The sequence below is a fragment of the Poromitra crassiceps genome (assembly GCF_964638095.1).
Source record: "Poromitra crassiceps genome assembly, chromosome: 6".
Lineage (NCBI taxonomy): Eukaryota > Metazoa > Chordata > Actinopteri > Beryciformes > Melamphaidae > Poromitra > Poromitra crassiceps.
Window position 1 is genome coordinate 61,637,632 of NC_139627.1, and position 21,555 is coordinate 61,659,186.

A 21,555-nucleotide genomic window follows, 5' to 3' on the forward strand; every position below is an offset into this window, starting at 1 on the left:
CTGTGTTAGATCGTCTGTCAGTGTGAATCTGTGTCAGTCTGAGCGGTGGTAGCTCTGTCTGGCTCCGCTCGTTCTGGCTGGAAGCTGTTTGAGAGGTTATTAGCATTCAGTGCTTGGCATGCGCTTCAGTGGTTACACAATGCAATTTAGGTAATTCAGTGTTTCAGTCAAAATTGTGATATTTGTGGTAAACTCTGCCTGACAGATGCCTCGGGCGGGGCTCCAAATGTTGTGCTCGTTATTTGGGTGAATTTAGTTAGGTAAAATAAAATATTAATAATCCGAAAATTATTAATATTTCATAAAATTATTAAAATCAAATATGTAATCCTTGATAAGGATTAACCTAGGGGCACCACCGGCTTAATCGCCGGACCTAATCTGAATCACCTTTAGTCTAATCTGAAAGGGGAGAGTTCTTACACCTTAGACAATAGTTTACCACAATTCCACAAAATCACTCTGAAACAGTTGAATTCTAATAAAAGTTGACAATATTTATTATATATAAAATAAAAGAGAGGGATTGGCAATACAGTCAATGAATTCAAGTTATACTTGAGTTACATTCTAAACATTTCAATGCATGGTCGATAAATGTGAGGTGGGGATATTTATCTGCATCAAAAGTGTAAAGCACCGGATGAACACTAGAGGGAGGCAGAGTGTGTGTGTGTGTGTGTGTGGGTGTGTGTGTGTGAGTGAGGGGTCTCTCCTCAAAATGGCCGACCCGGAAGGACCGACTAGACACAAAATGGAGGATACAGGAGTGTGCTTTCGGGCCAAAATGGCGATCGGCCCAAGATGGAGACTAAGGGAATGTGTTCTCGGCACAAAATGGCGGTTAGCCGACTAGTAGCTATGTGTGTGAGTATTTATAGCGGAAGGGTCCGTTCACGCGCTTGCGTACGTGCCCGTGAGGGAGAAATAACACCGTCTAGATGAAAACAGGGCCGCGAGGCTCTTACTTCGCCACGATTAGTTAATCGACTTTGAATTGGCGAAACAAGTTCCTCTCGGCTCGTTGGCTATAGGGCTGTCCCAAACGATTATTTTCTTATCGATTCGACTAACGATTATTTTTTCGATTAGTCGATTAATCTAACGATTATTTTTTATTTAATTTTTCAATAAATTTACCCAAAACAAATAAATAACCAAAAACTTCTAAATTTCAGTAGTTTATTTAACCATCTCATTCTCAACAGTCCAACATATCACAAGTACAAGTGTGCAAATACAAGTACATATATATGTAGTGCAAATACATCACATATTATCATCTTTAAGATGCTGTCACTCAGCTCTGCTGACATCTTGGGTGTGCAGTTTCGTTTGGGGAAAAACTGTTCCACACTGGGTTGCTTCCTGAAAAGAGAGAGAAATAATAATATAATACTGTAGGGACATATTTAAAATTAGTCTAAGTCTAATTTCCATGTCTGTTATTATGATATGATCACATGAATTATTATTATTATTAATATTAATCTTATTATTATAATAGATAGTGCCTGCCTATTTGTCAGTTGCCTGCTCTCATCACGAAAATACTGGACCACCTGACACATAGATTAAATTGATCATCATCATGATTCATCACTGTATGTATGAACCCTTTCCCTAAACTGAGGAGGATCAGTATTTTTACAGGACATGGATTTATTTAATCACTGGAGTAATGTGCATTCATTGTGCAGCTAACTCCGCCAAATGTATTTAATGTTTGCATCAGTGTGGGGTAAGGAAATAAATAAATAATACAAAACGATTTACAGACTAACAGTCACAGACTAACAATGGTCTGTAACGTTAGTTTTTGATCTCATCTTACATGGCCGTGAACGCAAACAGAAGAATGTAAACAGCCGAATAGCACTGTTAAATGATGCACGCACGCAGTAAATTAACGTGAGCAGCAACAGACTAACAATGGTCTGTAACGTTAGTTTAATCAATTTTCTACATGTTAGCCGTGAAAGCAAACGGAAATATGTACGTTAACGTTAAACGGCAGAATAACACCGTTAAATGGTGTGTTCGCTGCGGTGCAGAAATTACTTTCAACATGACGGTCATGGTTTAGAAACTACAATGGTAAGTGACTACCACTATCAGAAACACGTTCCATGTTCATGCTAATATATCATGCTTAGACAAACATTAAACATGACTTACGGTGCTGCTTGTGTTTCGTTCCTGTCGTCTTGAAAAAGCGCTCCCGCGTGTCTTCTCTTCAAGTGTTCGTTCATTGCAGAAGTACTGCTGTGATAAGCCATCTCCATTTTGCACAGCCGACAGAGCACCACATTGTTTGGTTTCTGCGAGAAGTATTCCCACACTTTAGACGATCGTGCTCGTGGAGTAGCAGTAGGATGAGTTTTAGCTGCATCGCCAATAGTTGTTGCCCTAGTTTCTGGAAGATCAGCCAAGACGGCCACGCGTCTTGGCTGATCGACGCACGTAGCGTGCGTCGACGTATTTACGTAGTCGACGTCGTCGATTACGTCGACTCGCTGGGACAGCCCTAGTTGGCTATACTAGATCCACTCCGTGGATCGGTGAAGAAGTAAATGGCTAGCGTCTAAACACTCGTATTCAGTAATGCATGTATAACCCACAGTCACAGTCAGACATAAACAGTCACAGATTCATTCACAGTATCATATCAGTCAATCATGTATATCTATCGATATATACGTCATCTAACTCTAAACAATTCTAAGCCCGGACTTGAGTGATCAATTCAGTCTGCTTACTTGGCTTGTTCGTTCAGCTCTGCAAACGCGGATGCAGGTTTGTTGCGGTCGGACTCGCAAGGTTCCTCCAGCGGGGAGGAGGGGTGCTCGTGGAGCGGGCGGCCGCTTGTCCCGAAGAGGAAGAAGCGGAGGAAGGAGCGGGGGTTTGAGAGTAGGCAGTCGATCTCAGCTGGCCACGCTGGGTTCTTGCATCTGCTGTCGTCTCAGTGGAGGAAAGGGGGAACCTCACAGCTCGCTTCTTCGGGTTGAGGGCACTCAGGCGATGCGGGTCGGTTTCAGGATATCAGAGCTAGCTTAGCCCTGATGTGGAGGTCGTCGGCCTGGTTGCGGCCTTGGCTGCTCGGGTTCGGGCAGGGGGGAAGGGCGGTTTGTCTCGGGATACAAACGCACGTCCTGTCGCGACGATTAGTCACTTAGAACTTCTCAGAGGAGGACCTGTCTGCAGCTAGGCTGCTTAGGAACTGAAGTTTCCAGGCTTCAAACCTGTATATGTTTTGGGGTGCAGGGCGTGTCTTTGCTGTGGTTTAGGCACACCGATTGGTTCCCCTTATCTCGCTGCTGTGGGACAAAGGAATCGGCTCGCTCCCCTGTGGTGTTTATCACGGGTGTGGTATTCAAATTGGCCCAAATGGCCAGGTATGTGGGGGTTGTGTGCTCAAGTCTCCACATACCAGCCAGTATTCAAACAACATGTCTTTCATTCAATGTCAGTGTTCGTTCAACATGTGTTTCATTCCATATCACTGTTAATTCAATATCAATGTTAATTCAATATCAATACTCATTCAATATCAATTTCCCTTCAATATGTCTGGCCCAACAGTCTGCTGCATGGACATCATCCGGTGTAATATACAGGTCATAACATTGCTGTGTGACTGCTTGTCTAAATATTTCAGCATTTGTCTTACTGACTGTGTGTGTGTGTGTGTGTGTGTGTGTGTGCGTGCGTGTGCGCGTGTGTGTGTGCGTGTGCGTGTGCGCGTGCTTGTGCGTGTGTGTGCGCGTGTGTGCGTGCGTGTGTGTGTGTGTGTGTGTGTGTGTGTGTGTGTGCGTGTGTGTGTGTGTGTGTGTGTAAAGGCTCAGTGGAGTTGGACCTCCACAGCTTCCCTCGGGGAGCAAAGTCGGCCAAGTCGTGTAAGGGGGACATGTTGTACGACAAAATCTCCATCTTCCAGCAGAAGAGAGCCAAAGGCTGGTGGCCCTTCAGCAAGGCTGGAGAACTGACGGTGTGCATGCTCACACACACACACACACACACAAGAGCACACACGCGCACACACACACACACACACACACACACACACACACACACACACGCACACACGAGAGCAGACACACACACACACACACACACACACAAACTCAAGTCTTCATCCCAAGTTAGCCCCTTCAAAAAATGGGAAGCGAAATGCAAAATGTCCTCAGTTTGGAGGACTTTCATAAGCTTGCTATCCTTATGAGGACATTTGGACAGAGACACATCCATACAGTATGTTTTAGTATAGTACAGTACATTATAGCATAGTCATAGTACAATAAGGTGCAATGGAAATAGGTGTTTTGGGGTTTGTGTGCTAGACTAGCACACAAACTATAGACCAAATTGGAGTGGACATCACAGGGTTTGAACCCTGACATATCAGGGTTCAAATCTGAGGAAACAAGTGAAACCGAAACTAGAGAGATCCCCGGAATACGGGAAAAAGACGTCTTGTCCCACTAGGAATTATGAAGATGTCCGACACTGCAACTTTGGTGATGTAGTTAGACCCATCCTGACAGTGAGTACAAGTCAGGAAACCTCATCCCATTGAAAGAGTTATCTTATTTGTGTAAGGTAACCTGTCTGTTGCTGGCAAAGCTTTAAAATACGTGGAGGAGGCGTCGCGATCTTCCATATTTCTATGACAGCTGAACCGCTAGCTGTCACTTTCTGCAACCAGTTCGGCTTGAATTTAAAGAATTTGATTGACAGATGTTGACTTTGATCGACAGGCATTGGAAGTTTGATTGACAGGTGTTGAGTTTGATTGGCAGGCATTGAGCTTGATTGACAGACATTGAGTTTGATTGACAGGAGTTGAAAGTTTGATTGACAGGTGTGTTGTGTGCTCTGAACCCCACCAGGGGAAAGTGGAGGCGGAGTTTCACCTGGTGAAAGCAGAGGAGGCGGAGAAAAACCCAGTTGGCAAAGCCCGCAAAGAGCCGGAACCACTGGAGAAACCCAAGTAAGAAGAGATGTGGATCTACTATTATACACACATCATACATGATGCATGTAACATGACACAAAAATTATATGTTGTACTACACAATGAATGAAAGATACATAATTGAAATAATAATAATAATAATAATAATAATAATAATAATTATATTTATTATGTAAAAACGAAATAGCCTGCTATGGGGAAAGAAATGCACGCTATACTCCGTCATACATATGAGAAAATTAGTAGGACTTAAAGAAGACATACGTACACGCATTTGTACAAGTAATGTAATAAAAAACAAACATTATTCACTTAAAAAATGCATATTATAACATGACCAAAAACAAAATTAGTAGTAGGCTATAATATAAAAAAGAAATACTATACTATTACATGGTGAGTGTGACTGCCTGGAAACAGGCTGTGGGTCTAAGCTCTACCACTGGTGCCGACCATTTTAGTCGGCAGCGGAAGGAAATCCCTTTCCGCTCCCTGCAAGCTCTGCCATTGGCTCCGACCGATCGGCTCCGACCATTTATGGATTTCCTTTCCGCTCTCTGCGTGTTGAATCTGTCGATCTGAAATGCCTTCTGCGCTGTGAAACAACAACAACAACGCTAGCTCGTTGCTACACGCTGAAAATGGCACGTTTTGGCGAAGATTTGGATTGTGCAATAAAGCAGGCCTGCTTGGTACTTTCGGTACCGAGCTGCGTGCACAGGGCGAGCCTAGAACTATTCTTTTAAATGTACATGTGTTAGTTACCCCACGGCACAATTCAAACAGGATAAAAGAAAAAGTAACGTCTGTCTCGTTCACCACCATTCATATTTTTTCAGACGCTGGTACACAGAGAAAGGCAGGAAGTGACGTTCACTTTGGCTCTCTATAGACAACAACACCCATTAGTCAGTGGATCAGTTTAGTGCCCACAAGCAGAGAAGGTGTCAGTCAGGATTCATTCAAATGTGTTTGGCTCCCGTCTCATCTAGGGGGTGGAAAATACATCCTGTATCTTATCTTATATACATTTGGCAATGTGGACTCTGTCTGTTTCTCGGTTTCAAGAATTTTGTCCGGCCACAGCTATGCCGTTTTGCATCCGATCGGGCTGAAACTTTCAGGGGGTGTAAAGAGCACCCGTGCAATTTTTTAATTAGGGGAGATTAATTGCCCTAAGGCTGAGGCTATAGTTAAGTGATGATGTCACTGATGACATCAGTGATGATGTCACCAGTGATGCCATCAGTGATGTCATACATAGGCATTGTTAGTAGGAGAAGGAGAGCCAGCACACAAAAATGTCCTTTCGTTAGGTTTATTCCAGTTTTTCACCAGGTACAACACACGGACGTTTCAGTCTAACGGCCTTGAAGGCCATTAGGCTGAAACGTCCGTGACGCTAGGCCAATCACAGGCAGAGAAGGTGCCTGCAGCCTTCGCTACCATCCGGAAAAAAATATCGCCTACAGGAGAGAGATAGAGGACAGTGGGGGGTTGGGGGTTTCAAGTCACTGACCAAACACTCTATTTCAGTGATTGCTGTCAGAATATAGAGCCATTTAACACTTATTTGCAGAGGTGTGGACTCGAGTCACAAATTTGATGACTTTAGACTCGACTTGACAAAATCAACAAAGACTTGCAACTCGACTTCGACTTGAAAACCAATGACTCATAGCTTGACTTGGACTTGAGCCTTTTGACTTGAAAAGACTTGATACCTTCCTCCAAACCCAAAGATTATTATTTTTTATTTAAAGACACTAATATCGCTACAGCAAGCCTGCCGTTCACAAGATTGGACAATCAATACAGACACCACGGAGGGAGTCATTCATGAACGTAGGCTACAGTGAACTTCGCTGGAGTCAACTTTTCACCTCTCTTACCTCGATAATTGCCCATTGTGTTTACATGCATCTGGTAATTTGCATAAGAATAAAAACGGTTTTGCGATGATCCTGGTTTTTTAGACCCGTTCAGTTTGTCCACGGCTTCGGGGGCTCTCTTTCCCCCTCCCTTCGTTCTCCCACGTCTGCCAGATGCAGCATCAGGCTAGCCAAAAGAAAATTGAAACTTCCGGGTAAAACTTTCAAAATAATGTAATTTAAGTAAAAAGCCTTACTGAGGCACGTTGGAGGAGAAAGGAGTGTTTCAACAAACGAAGCAGCAAACCTTGTATCAACATGTGGATATTAAGATTACAGAATGGCGTTAAACTGTGGCTGTAAAGCATTACTCAAAATTAATGTTAACGTTACAAGGGTTTTATTTCGAAAGAGCTCAAGCGGATGACCTACTTACATTCTGACTGACTTGACACTGGTTCAGTAAAGTGAAGTATGTTTCAGGGCTGCAGTAAAAGTCGTCTCATCCGTGAGATGCTTCTCTTTGTTTTTTAGCTACAGTGTGCATTATACATGTATATATATACTGTATATATCTTTTACATTAATCTTTTTATTTCATTTAAACATAAAACATGACTGATAGTATGAAACTATGAAAGTGTAATGTCAACAAACTTGTTACTAACTAAACTAAAAAAGCATTCACATGACTCTTGTTAAAATAATTTGCATTTGGTGAAGAGCACATTATGACTTGTTTAAGACTCGAAACTAAAAGTTTATGACTTGGACTTGACTTGAGACTTGCCTGTCTTGACTTGGGACTTGACTCGAGACTTGGGTGCAAAGACTTGCGACTGACTTGTGACTTGCAAAACAATGACTTGGTCCCACCTCTGCTTATTTGAACAAAGAAACATCGCTGAATGCAGCTTTAAAATACCACTCATATTATTTTCAGTAACAAGATACACCAGGAAAGTAATGTTATACAGAAATATATACATAGCCTACGTATATACTGTATGTATAGGCCTACACATGATAGTCTATTTACAAAAGGCACTATACATATATTATTGACCCAATATCAGGTCTATGGTCATGTGTTCTGATTTACCTCCCACACCACACCCAGACTTTTCTGAGCCCCCAGGGGGCACGGGGAGAACATGCAAACTCTACACAGAAAGGCCCTTTTGACGACCCCACCCGGGCGGTGGGCACTCCAGGACATGCGGATGGGCATGCATTCCTTCAGCGCTCACAGCGTCCCAGGTGGGAATCAAACCCAGGACCTTCTAGCTGTGAGGCGACAGCGTTTACCACTGCACCACCGTGCCCCTAGGATGGATGGTGGATGGATGGATGAGATCCTCAATGGGAATGATAAATGTGGCAGCTGCGCGCAATGCAACTTTACGCACAGATGTATATCGTTCAATAATCCATCCACGCAAAAAATACAACATCAAAGTGAAAACCTCATGTAAACCGATATCGCATATCTTTGGATCTGATGTTACTGCGGTGTTCACTAATGCACGTCTTCAGTTCTTATGTATACATTTCTGTATAACATATTACCTTCCTGGTGTATCTTGTTACTGAAAATAATATGATTGGTATTATTATTTTAACATTATATTTTTCTGGTGTATCTCATGACATAGTACAATTTTCCACCCCCTAAATGAGACAGGAGCCACACACATTTCAATGGATCTGACTGACCCCTTCACTGCTTGTGGTCACTTCACTGATTGACTGACTGACTGATTGAGGGGTGTGATGTCTATATAAGGGTTGGGTGGAGTACATCCTGTGATGTCTATATAAGGGTTGGGTGGAGTACATCCTGTGATGTCTATATAAGGGTTGGGTGGAGTACATCCTGTGATGTCTATATAAGGGTTGGGTGGAGTACATCCTGTAAACCTGACCATCACTTCCTGTTGAGGGGGTGTGATGTCTATATAAGGGTTGGGTGGAGTACATCCTGTAAACCTGACCATCACTTCCTGTTGAGGGGGTGTGATGTCTATATAAGGGTTGGGTGGAGTACATCCTGTAAACCTGACCATCACTTCCTGTTGAGGGGGTGTGATGTCTATATAAGGGTTGGGTGGAGTACATCCTGTAAACCTGACCATCACTTCCTGTTGAGGGGGTGTGATGTCTATATAAGGGTTGGGTGGAGTACATCCTGTAAACCTGACCATCACTTCCTGTTGAGGGGGTGTGATGTCTATATAAGGGTTGGGTGGAGTACATCCTGTAAACCTGACCATCACTTCCTGTTGAGGGGGTGTGATGTCTATATAAGGGTTGGGTGGAGTACATCCTGTGATGTCTATATAAGGGTTGGGTGGAGTACATCCTGTAAACCTGACCATCACTTCCTGTTGAGGGGGTGTGATGTCTATATAAGGGTTGGGTGGAGTACATCCTGTGATGTCTATATAAGGGTTGGGTGGAGTACATCCTGTAAACCTGACCATCACTTCCTGTTGAGGGGGTGTGATGTCTATATAAGGGTTGGGTGGAGTACATCCTGTGATGTCTATATAAGGGTTGGGTGGAGTACATCCTGTGATGTCTATATAAGGGTTGGGTGGAGTACATCCTGTGATGTCTATATAAGGGTTGGGTGGAGTACATCCTGTGATGTCTATATAAGGGTTGGGTGGAGTACATCCTGTGATGTCTATATAAGGGTTGGGTGGAGTACATCCTGTGATGTCTATATAAGGGTTGGGTGGAGTACATCCTGTAAACCTGACCATCACTTCCTGGGTGAAACGTTAGTTAGTTTGTTGTTGGAGGGGAAATTTAAGCACAGGTCAGCATTATTCTGTGTGTGGACATTTCCTTACTAAACTGACAAACATTATTAGACTGAGAAAGAAAATTGCAAATTATTATTTGTCCCCCCAGTCGTCCCGACACGTCCTTCTCGTGGTTCGTCAACCCCTTCAAGTGTTTCTTCCACCTGGTGTGGAGAAACTACAAGAAGTACATCATCATTGCCCTGGTGCTCCTCATCACGGCTCTGTTCCTCGCCCTGCTCCTCTACACGCTGCCAGGTGCCATCTCCCAGAGGATAGTCAACGGATAACACGGATAACACACACGGACGCACAGACACACACACACACGGACGCACACACACACACTTTAATACCTTTATTTGTGTTCACATTTAGACAAAAAATCCTTGAACACAAACATTAATAGATGCCCAATGTTCAAGGATTTTTTGTCTAAATGTGAACGCAAATAAAGGTATTAAAGTGTGTGTGTGTGCGTCCGTGTGTGTGTGACACACACACACACACACATACACACACGGACGCACACACACACACTTTAATACCTTTATTTGTGTTCACATTTAGACAAAAAAATCCTTGAACACAAACATTAATAGATGCCCAATGTTCAAGGATGTTTTGGCTACAGTGTATAACACTGTAACAAAAATGGCCAATCGCCTGTTATTCTGTCAGAATAAGAAATCTACTGTTTTCAGAGGATATTTTTGCCTCCTTTATGACTTTTTGGGGAATCTTTGTCTTCTGGTCCTTTTCATATATACAGTAGATTCAAGATTCAAGATTTTTATTGTCACTCCATGGTACAAGTATCATGTGTGAAATTCTTGTGCTGTGGACTCCATTTACAACATAGTACAAATATAGCAAGGCATATGAGTGCAAAAACAATAAGCAATAAGGCAATAAGCAATAAGCAATAAGCAACAATAAGCAATAAGGCAGTATAGTGATAAGACAAGTCCGAGACAGTGGCCTATTCACTGCACATAGGTGCACATGTCATGTGCATACTTTAGACGTGCTTAAACATTTTAAATGGCGAGGGGCCAGTTAATAAACAAACAATATACATTTTTCTGTAGCGGATTGTAGGTTTTTGGGGTGTCAGCCGGAGTTTAGGCTGACAGTGTTGTGCACACCGGATAGTTAGTTAGGTTAAAGGAGGACTTACCCCCTAGATATGTATTAGAACAGTGATTTGAAAATACCTATGGAAAAAACCAAGAAATGACATATGCTCTTGTCTATACTGGACTCTTTGGCTGTGTTGAAGTCCAGATTTTTTTTCTGAAATCGACGCCATTACAGTTTGCCTATTGCCTCAAAAATAATTTATTTGAGAGGGGCCATATCTGTATAAATATCAACAATTAGCCAACGCTGGTGGCCTGTATGGAAAGAGCTTTGCTCATAATGGTTGAAAGTTATATCAATTTGGTAATTCAGTGGCGAACTAGAAATTTAATTATTTTTCTGCATGTAACTCTATGGCAGTGTGTTAAACTACGTTACGAGAGCAAAGTGGCATGGGCTCGTTAGTAGCAGCACACCGCACAATACGACAAACCCCCCGTTCTGGGGTAACACAATGCGAGATTTCTCTACGTCATTCCCTCGTCCAAGTTGCCATATAGTCCCTTTTTCATTTTAGTTTGGGGGCTTTTCGTGATTCTTGTTAAAAGTTGTGCAAAAGTTTTTTCCTCTCAGCGCAGTGCAGGCTGCCTGCGCCTCCTCCCTCCTGCCAGACCCCGGCTGCCGAAACAGCCTGCTGCGTGCATGGGGCGCTTGTAACCTCACGGAGCAACAAACAAACAGACAGAAATAGCTGGTGTGCGATTTAGAGAATACAGTCTGAGATTGGGTACAGGATTGAGGGAATCCCGCATCTGTTTGCGAAGGTGCGACTGGACAGGACGCTTTTCACAGACGGGCACAGTAGTCGGAGCGAGGCGAGTGTCTCTCAGGGCTACTCAGGGCAGAGCTGCAGATCTCTCCTTCTCCTCCGCGCATTCAGTCTGTCCAAAATCATTACCGATATAATCTCAGTAGGAGGGATGCAGGGAAATATGATAGTAGCCGATGTGTTTAGAGAAGCTTTGTCACGTTGTCACGTCGTAGTATAGCGTTATATTTTACATGTGCGCTAAACTGCGACCATATTTGTTTGCGGAAATATCAGACTGCTCTCTCTGCTGCTCTCAGAGCACAGAGAGCCCAGCTGCTGCTGGCCTGCTGCGCGCGCCCGCGGAGCTTGGGGCTCGTCCATGTAACAGTACGACTCTCGCCTGCCTGGGCTGGAGACAGTGCTTGCAACTCGGACTGATAATATAAACATCATCATTCGAGCTTATCCAGGTAAGATATCAATAAAGTAATGACACATTCAGCGGGAAACTAACTATAATTAAGACATGTGCCAACTTTGACAACGTTTGGTTCAGTATTTTAAGAGCAAACTTCAATAAGAATAGGCTTGGAGTTCTGAGGAGCCGAAAGGGTACAGAGGGGGTAGGGGAGTAATTATCTTGAAATCCCATAGTCTTTGGGGACAACCTGACGTCAGGTTGTACCAAATCTCCCATTCATTTGAGAAAGAAAAAAAAAAGCAGTCTTTGACCCTAAGAGGGCGCTTATGCCAGGTATGCTGCTGAAAAATGATACAAATGGTAAAATGGCAACAGTTTGGTGTCAAATGTGGAAATTCTGACCAGAATTCTTCACACATCACCCCCAAAGTCATATATATTGGTTAAAAGCTGAAAAAAAGTGTTTTGGAGGTAAGTCCTCCTTTAAGTTAGTTAGGTTAAGTACATACATAAGTGCCTGGGTAGCGAGCAGATGGCGGTATTTGACAATTTAGCAGCTAAATCATAGGTTATTGAAAGATTTTTTCATATTCCAGACTGAAATGTATTGTAAAGTATTGGCCAGAATGACATGAACATTTATTGGACACTTATTCAGCGGATATCTTGCATGTTGCGTTCAGGTGCACTGTAAAAAAAATTTTTTTTTTTTTTTTTGTCAACATCTTATTGTGGCGGTCCAAATATTATTGTGGCCCGCCACAAATTCCTTTATGTATGGGAAACACTGACCTTATTAAACATACAATTAAACATTAGACATACGTAATGGTAGCAGCTGCAGTACGGTACGGTACGGCTATTACACTATTTGTGTATGTTAAGGAGTCTCGTGGCCTGCGGGAAGAAACTGTTCCTCAAGCGATTTGTGCGTGCTTTTGGAACCCTGTATCTCCTCCCTGAGGGTAACAGGCTGTTGTGGGGATGGTTTGTGTCTTTGATGATCTTCAGGGACCTCCTGAGGCACCGCTGGTTATACAGTTCATGCAGTTCTGGCAACTCACATCCTGTTACGTGCTGGGCCGCGCGCCTCACCCTCCGTAGCGCCCTGCGGTCCATGGTGGTACAGTTCCCGTACCAGGTGGTGAAGCAGCCAGTCAGCAGGCTTTAAATGGTGCCTCTGTAGAAGTCCCTAAGGATTTCTTTCCTTAGCCCAAATTTCTTCAGGCGCCTGAGTCCGTATAGGCCTACTATGAAATAACAGCAGGGAATAGCACGCACAACTCCTGGTTTTTAAGCAGCTTACTATGAAATAATACACTCACATTGCATATTGGCAAGTAAATACTCAACTTGGACCACTATAATAAAAACTAAACATCTATTAGTGTTTATTAGTGGTACTTCAATTCTGAACACCTGTCAATTTATTGAGAGGTGTTGACAGTTTGACTGACAGGTTTGTTGTCTACGCTAAATGATTTACTTTTGTTTTAAAAATAAATGTTGTTGTCTTTTCAACGTTTCTACCTGGTGTATTCATAAAAATAAAATACCTCTGTCTGACCAGAGATGTGGAATCAATGTATACGTTTGCATCATTGGGATTTATTTCATCTTAAAGTCAAGCTGAACCCAAGAATAACTTTTCTTTTCTTTTACTTCAAATACCTGGGTATGCAGTGCACCTATTTAATAATGTATGCAAAACAAATCACAACTATTTCTTTAGTTTTTCACACTTTTTCACACCAAAAGTTCGTTTTTCAAGATTTAATTGATAACAGTAATTTACAGTTTGCTGACGTCACCCAGTACTATCAAATTTCTACCCCATTTCAACCAATCATATCACGACATGCAGCTGTCAATCAAATCTTCATTTCACGATAATTTTCTCTTCCAAATGAAGTCGAAAATGGCGCCTAGTGCCTGTCATCTGGCAGAATTCCTATCCCATAAACTAACTACTAACTTGGCCAATTGTTAGAAACATGAACAAAAAACAAAAACTATAATCTCTAAGAATGCAAAGAAATGTAACTGGCTCGTTAAAACGCGCATTCCAGGGATATCGTATCGTTACAGCAGCGATAATGGCGCGCGCATCCGAGAGCTTGGTTGTCAGGGGTTGCACTTCGGAGATTCCAGGCCGACGTGCTGCACTCTCCGCTCGGCAACACGAAGGCAGCTGGCTGCCTGCGGCTCGCTGAGCTCCACTCCTCCCGTCAAAAGGCTCTTCCCGAGGAGAGCGCCACAACACACTGAATCCCACTCGATTTGGAGGCGGAACACACCAGGATTGGCCAAAGCCCAATCCAGTCCCCAGAATTGTCAAATAAAATAATCGACATGATACTATGACCCGCCTCTCAACCTGTCATCCTAGACAAACTATGTTTTCAGTCCGAAACGGACTCATTATGCACGTGATGAACAGGTTCAGTTCGACTTTAAGGTGCGTTCACACCGACCTATTAAAGTTTTTCGCTGGCATCGAGTTTACATACAAAGTCAATGCAAATGAGCGATTGAGCGTATATTCCCCGGGAGAAAAATCGCTGGCCGTCCGAGCGACAGAGACAGAGCGATAGGGCGAAAATTCGCTCGTCGCCCGAGATGAAATATCCCAACTCGAGCGAAATTTTCAGTCGCTCGCTGTTCAACGCTGATTGGCTGCCGTGTGAGAGTGAGTCAAGGATCACACTGGCTTGGAATAAAACCGCTGGTTTATTGTGTGGCAACAAACCGCATTGACAGCTGATTGACAGGCTGACATGAAGTGAAGTCTGTACTACCGGTATGCAATATTTTTTTCCCCATGATGGCGAAGGCATGACCCGCCCCTCTCTGCCTCTGATTGGCTGACTGTACTCGGCTGCTCCAACCTTCTTTCTAGGCGAGCCAGAAGTATCTCAAACGTGAGCAGCAGGTGCAAAACAATCTTAATGATTGTTTTGCACCTGCTGCTCACTCAACAAGCATGAGATACTTCATTATATGGAACGTTACAATTGCAAACCCTATATCTGAGTTATTTAGGCCTACTTAGCCTATTGCACAGACACAGTGTCATTTTTTCTTGTCATTCCAAATGTAATCACATTGTTGCTCTGATTAAGTAGAAGTAGTTATTTGTGTAAAAAAAGACTGGTAAAGCAGAAGTACTGATTCAACTTAATTACTCAAGTAAAAGGAAAAAAGTACAGGCTCTGAAATGTACTCAAGTATAAAAGTAGAAGGTTTTCTGTGCAAGGCTAATAGAAACTCACATCATATTAATACAATTCAAATACTATTCAACTTAAAAGGTCCCTTCAAAACATATTTTCAGATGCATAAAGACTATACTTTAATCTTCTAGTCTTAATCACTATGACCCACTAGCTCAGAGAGTTGGATTGCTGTCTAGCAGTTTGGCGCTTGTGGGTTTGAGCCTCAGTGACTTTTGAGGTTGTGGGTTCGATCCTCAGTCAGTTTTGAATGTCGACAGCCAGAGGAAAGAGTCATTTAAAGCCCTGAGAAAACCTCATTCAATCAGTCTGACTTGGTGGTACAGAGAGTAGGCTTGTTGCCTGGCAATATTGAGACCTCAGCCACTTTTGTGGTCGTGGGTTCGAGCCTCAGTCAGTTTTGAATGGTGACAGGCAGAGGGAAGAGACAAGAGCGCCCGGAGAAGAGCTGTGAGTGTGAAGGGCAGCTGGTGGTGTGAAGGAATAATACACACAGTGACACTGGGGCCGGAGGTTGTGGGTTCTAATCCCGTTCAGCTGGCACTGCCTGGAGCTAAGGGGGGGGATGTTCTCCCCCCCTGACCTCTGCAGAGACATGAGCTGAGGGTTATGAGACAGAAAACCACAGAGAGCTGAAATTTTACTGACATCGGAAGTACGTTTTGTGGGGCATTTGCATTTGCCCATGCTGCTGCTGCTGCTGCTGCTGCTGCTGCTGCTAGGCGTAAAAAAAACTTTTTGAAAAACTGCTGTAGACTCAGTATATGACATGTCTGGATCTCTTTGCAGTCTGTCCACAGTGTCCATTTCTGCGGATCTGTAGGAGGCGCTGTGTCGCTCTGTGTATCTGCCTGTAGGAGGCGCTACGCTGGTGATGTTAAAGACAGGGCAGTGATGTAATATGTCTCCTCCATCGGGAATCGAACCAACAGTCTACCTGTCAGACAGAGACAGTGACACAGCTGCTCAGCCGACTGAGCTATGAGCTGTTGGGAGTTAAGCTTCTGATTTCTACACACTGTATTCACACTGCCAATTACGCAGAGCATAAAGAGTGAGACAGGTGAGATTTGTACCAGTGAGTTGAGCTGGAGTCAGGGACTGACTAGTCTCCTTCATCAGCTTATTTCTATCAGTGTTCAAACTACTGGTGTCGATAAAGAAGGATCACTGCTGCAGCTTATAATGAGAGTACATTTTAAGAAATTGCCTGAGGCTGGGATTGAACCAGCAACCTTTGCATATCACACAACATTCACATGTTTATCTGAGCGAGCTATAATCATATTTAGTCAAACTTATCCTGATTTTATTTAGTCAAGTTTTCGTCAACTAAGTGTCTAAGTATTTTCATCTCATCTTAGTCGAAGAAAACCGTAACTATTCATTAGAATTTCCAAACTTATTGTAAAGATATATTAATCTGTTATTCTGGAATTGTTTGAATGTGCAATACAGACACAGATGTTTAACTTCTTCTCTTCTGATTGGATCTCTTCCCAATTCGTTCCTCCCTAACATTTTTAGTCTAGTTTTCACCAGTGAAAATAGGTAGTCGACTAACATTTTTCCTCATAGTTTTCGTCTACGAAATCAACACTGCTATGGATGCATGTCTCCACCTATTGGTGCACTCCTCTTCCAAACTCACACACACTTTTCCACAACTACATCATGTATCTGAAACAATGTTTACTTACTGTCAATCTCATCAAAGTTTCTGAAGACCATCTCCACGTGATCCCACTCCATAAAGCTGCATTTCCCAATGAAGGGCTGGGCAAACACCACATACTGATTAGAGAGCTGCGCGGGCCTGAAATCTCGGCCCGAGCCCTCCCCGGCCCGTGACATGCAGGCCCGTGCCCGACCCGGCCCGGATGAGTCATGAAATTAATTGGCCCGAGCCCGTTGCGAGGCCCGACATCAATATCACGATATGACGACACATCTCTCTCTCCCTCTCTGTGCATGCTGCCGCGCTGCTGAACTCGTTGGTCCAAAACGTTGCTAGACTGTGTTGCCTAAAGACAAACACTGCAGCTTTCTCTCTGTCTCTCTCTCCCCCTCTCACACACGCTACCGTGGCCTGTCAAAATCCAGACATATTGTCGAGAAAGAGAACGTTAGATCGTTTAATTGCCAACAGCAACAATGCCCACAAACTGAAACATTATGTCACTCAAGCATATCGAAATTAAAACAGCAGACTTACCGTTTATAGCTGCATTGAATAACGTCACATTAGTGTCCTCACAATGTATGGTAGATGAGTTCATTTTGAACAGGTTGAAATGAGCTTTCCCTACTGCAGTGGGGACTGTTTAACTCTCCCCTCGCAAACTTTGTTTTATGTCCATCGATCTTATTTCTCTCTCTCACGACACGGACACGGACACACGCGGCTTGTTTTGTTGTTGTTTTTTTACGCTGACAGTGACAGCATGCTGACTGAACGGTGGATTGTGGACTGGCAGACTAACGTCACGGTGAGGGTGTGTGTGACTCTGTGTGTGTGTGGCTGTGCAGTGTGCGCTCCTCCTCTTTGTGTGACTGCTCTGCTGTGTAAAATCAAGCGAGTAATACAACGTTATTTTATTTAATTATTGAAAAACGGCCCGACCCCGGCCCGGCCCGGACCTATTAATTAAAAAAAAAGAAAAAACGAGCCCGGCCTTGGCCCGTATTGGCAGGCCCGAGGGGCCCGCGAGGGTACCCTCGGGTTTGCAGCTCTCTAATACTGATACATATTTCAATTCAAATAGGCTATGTCACTCTTGTGTTAGAATGAGTAAATGGGCAGTGACACTGTTTTTATATAACCCTTGATCAATTCTCTTTATCTTTTCATTTTTATTTGTCTGTAGGCTACATATGTGCACTGCCAAGAGTAGCGGCAGCATTCTAAACCAGAGACCAGACTATATCAAAAACATAAACACACAGTGGCGTCTTTCATGCATGCTAGCAAGCGAAACTGCTGTCTGTCTGACCACAGACTGCAGAAAGAGACGCAGGATAGCCAAGCGAATGTGATTGGATGAACGTTTGATGCTAGGCCAATCACAGGCAGAGAGGGTGCCTCCAGCCTTCGCCATCATCCGGAAAAAATATTGCTACCGGTATAGAGCTCGCGTTAGGAGCACGCTGATAGGCTTAGCTTGTAAACAACTACGGTGGCTCGTAGTGGACAAACATCGTGACATTGCATAACGTTATAGCCCCCAGATGTCCGTCAATTATTGTGCCTGTTAACGAGCGATTTAAACACAGCTACAGAGAGATTCCAAAGGGTTGAATCGAGCGACAGAGAGAAAAATAAATATCTCGGTGTGAACACAGCTTTACTTAAAAAAATTAAAAAATAAAACGGTAGGCCTAATCTCCTAATTTCACAAAACAGAATGCACTGATAGAAGAAACAAAGTGGAATAAAATTAAACTAACTGACACAAGCACTAACATATAATAAAAATGCAAAGTTGTAATATTGCGTCAACTATTTATTTTATTTCCCACTTAATATAAATTAAATCTTTTCCACATTTTGGTCAAAGTAGTGACATAGTATTACATAATAAGAGGCTGTGTAACCACGTCTGCTTGTGTCTGTTCATTTCTCAAACTTCCTGTGGCTGCGTTCCAATACCCATACTTGTACTTCTTTCTTGTAGTATGTACTGCCACTGCCCTCACAAAGTATGGATTGTAGTGTGTAGCATGCATGCAAAATGCATACTATTGGGACACACTACATCTGTCGTCACGTGAGCTTCCTGAACTCCGACCTCTTGCTCACTTCCGCCGACGTCCGCAGCGCCACATTTGAATTTTTTTTATTTTTTTATTCAATAAACAAAGTCTGGCAATAACAAACAGTACATTATACAAAAAATTCAGACTAAGCATTTACAAAATTGGAACAATCAAATAAACAAACTGCTGTTATATTGTAATGTATGTTGTTGTTTCTAATAAACTGATGTGATGATACTTACATGCAGTCTCATTCTTAACAGTATAGTAACGTGCATATTTCTGTCAGTGTTTTTATCATAGTTATTGACGTGTTCACAGCGTCATGGAGGTGGGCGTGGATTATACACGCAGCTCAGTCAGTGCGACTAACTCCAGTAGGTGGCGGTAATGCACAAAAAGTTGTTTGCCAACCGCCATAAAACATTAGAAGAAGAAGAAGAAGAAGACGTAACCAAAGAGCGTGGAAGGAAAGAGACGACACTCCGGCCATTTTTGGAAACAGAATGCGCCTCGCAGTGGTCAGCTGCGGTAGCGCTGGCCCCTATAATCAGCCTCTCTAAACAGTAACTCAACGGGAGTTGAACCTCGGGTCCTTTTCATTAGGTATTTATCTTGAAAAAACTAAACAAAGAAAACGAAAAATTTTGCTTAGTTTCCACAATATTGTTGTTGTTTTACATCCCTGCACTACACCACTTCAATCCAGATTTGCAGTACGCCCGGAAAAGATGTGAATCCCCAAAGTTTAGAGTGTTCTCCCGTTGAGTTACTGTTTAGAGAGGCTGATTATAGGGGCCAGCGCTACCGCAGCTGACCACTGCGAGCCTGTGCGAGGTTCTTTTGGCGCTGTCACGCTTCCAAAAATAAAAAATGGCGGAGGCTGCTGGGCGCTGATGTTGCAATGGGGCAATATGGAGCTGTCATTTCTTTCCATAAAAGTTCTTTGACGTAACTTCCACTGCGCAAAGGATTGTGGGTAAGTTTGGCTGGCGCAGCATGCATCGATGCATACTCCGAAATAGGAGCTGATGTAGTACAACATCCTGGTACTCTTGGCATACTGCATCTGACATACTATGTATTGGGACATACTAATTCTTTTTTTGCCTACTAAATAGTATGGAAGTATGGGTATTGGAACGGGTTTCAATCATGTTTTGTGACATAACAGTTACTAGACAGGAAGGAGGGAGGTCATCCAAAAACAATGCAGCGCCCCCTTTAGGTCGTCCGCTCTGCACTATCCAGAAAATACACTTCCTGGAATCCCATCCCACTTTTCTCCAATCAGGAGAGAGGATTCCACAAACACACAAACACACACACACACACACACACACACACACACACACACACACACACACACACACACACACACACACACACACACACACACACACACACACACACACACACACACACAGAGTCCATTGACACACAAAAAAGGTGAAATTTACTATGGCAATAAATATCATAGATTTACATTAACTTAAACAATACAGGAGGCTCAACACACATATTACAGACAAATGTAAGACAATGTACTCTCCAACAAATGACTAATATTACGATAAATTCAGCCCATTTAAAACGTTGTGCAATGGCTTACACTGCCCACACAAATGTCCATGTGAGGTGAAATGGTCAGTGGAGGTTAGCCCTGCTCTGCTCTCGTCATGAGACGACCAGAACACTTTTCGCTTGTTAAAGGAACAATGCTGAGCCGTGCTAAGGACATATCGGCGGGGCTAGAATTAGTGAAATATTATTTACAGAATGATTTTGAACAGACATTTTAATGTCCGGTCGACCCTTCTGACCGTACAACTAGGCATGGACCGGTATGAGATTTTGACAGTATGATAACCTTAGGCAAAAAAGAAATACCATGGTTTCACGGTATTGAGCACCAATATAATGTGTTATTATTATAAAATATCGGGGTAAAATAAATGGGTAAAATAAATAACAAATAATATATATATTTTTGTCATTGAACAAAATGTATTGATTTTACATAACATTTGGAACATTAGTACCGTAAATGATGTAGGCCTATGTTAAGTTAACAGCATGTTAGGGGTTATAGTATAACACATGTGATGTGTTTACACTAATATATTATACTTTTATACTACAGTATTATACTTATCTAACCATTTATGTTATTCTCAATTTTTTCCACAAAAGTGAAGCAATCTACGTTGTTATTTTCAAGGCAAAACCGCTCCACTTCCGGTCTTGTCCCTCTTTAACTCTAGTTAGCTTGGTGCTGCTAACTGCGACAACGCATGATGGAAATTCATTTCAGCCAGGAACAACACAGAGCGGAGGCTGCAACAGGAGGCAGCTGAGCATGAAAGCTAACTTCTACTTGGTCCCACATGTCGTTTTGGGGACATTTACCATGTGGTGTGTAGGGATGGGCATTTTAAGTCATTTCAATATTCGAGTACTCTCCTATTATGAACGAGTAACCGGGTACTCGCAAGAAGGGAAAAAAACAGGGGGAAACACACAAGCGGAGCAAAGGTCTGGCTATGTTAAGCACTTAATTTCTAGGGCTATATGTCTGTAAGAATATCGATCACT

At 42.9% G+C, this 21,555-nt stretch overlaps 1 protein-coding gene across 1 annotated transcript in view; it reads left to right on the top strand.

Moving 5' to 3' along the window:
* Positions 1–9,992, top strand: part of fer1l6 (fer-1 like family member 6) — a 113,214-nt gene extending 103,222 nt beyond the window's left edge. Inside the window, exons 44-46 of the mRNA XM_083638767.1 lie at positions 3,840–3,988; positions 4,890–4,990; positions 9,766–9,992. Coding sequence (XP_083494893.1) covers positions 3,840–3,988; positions 4,890–4,990; positions 9,766–9,946 — 431 coding nt within the window. The 3' untranslated portion in view covers positions 9,947–9,992. The remainder of the gene's footprint in view (positions 1–3,839; positions 3,989–4,889; positions 4,991–9,765) is intronic.
* Positions 9,993–21,555: the final 11,563 nt, after the last annotated feature.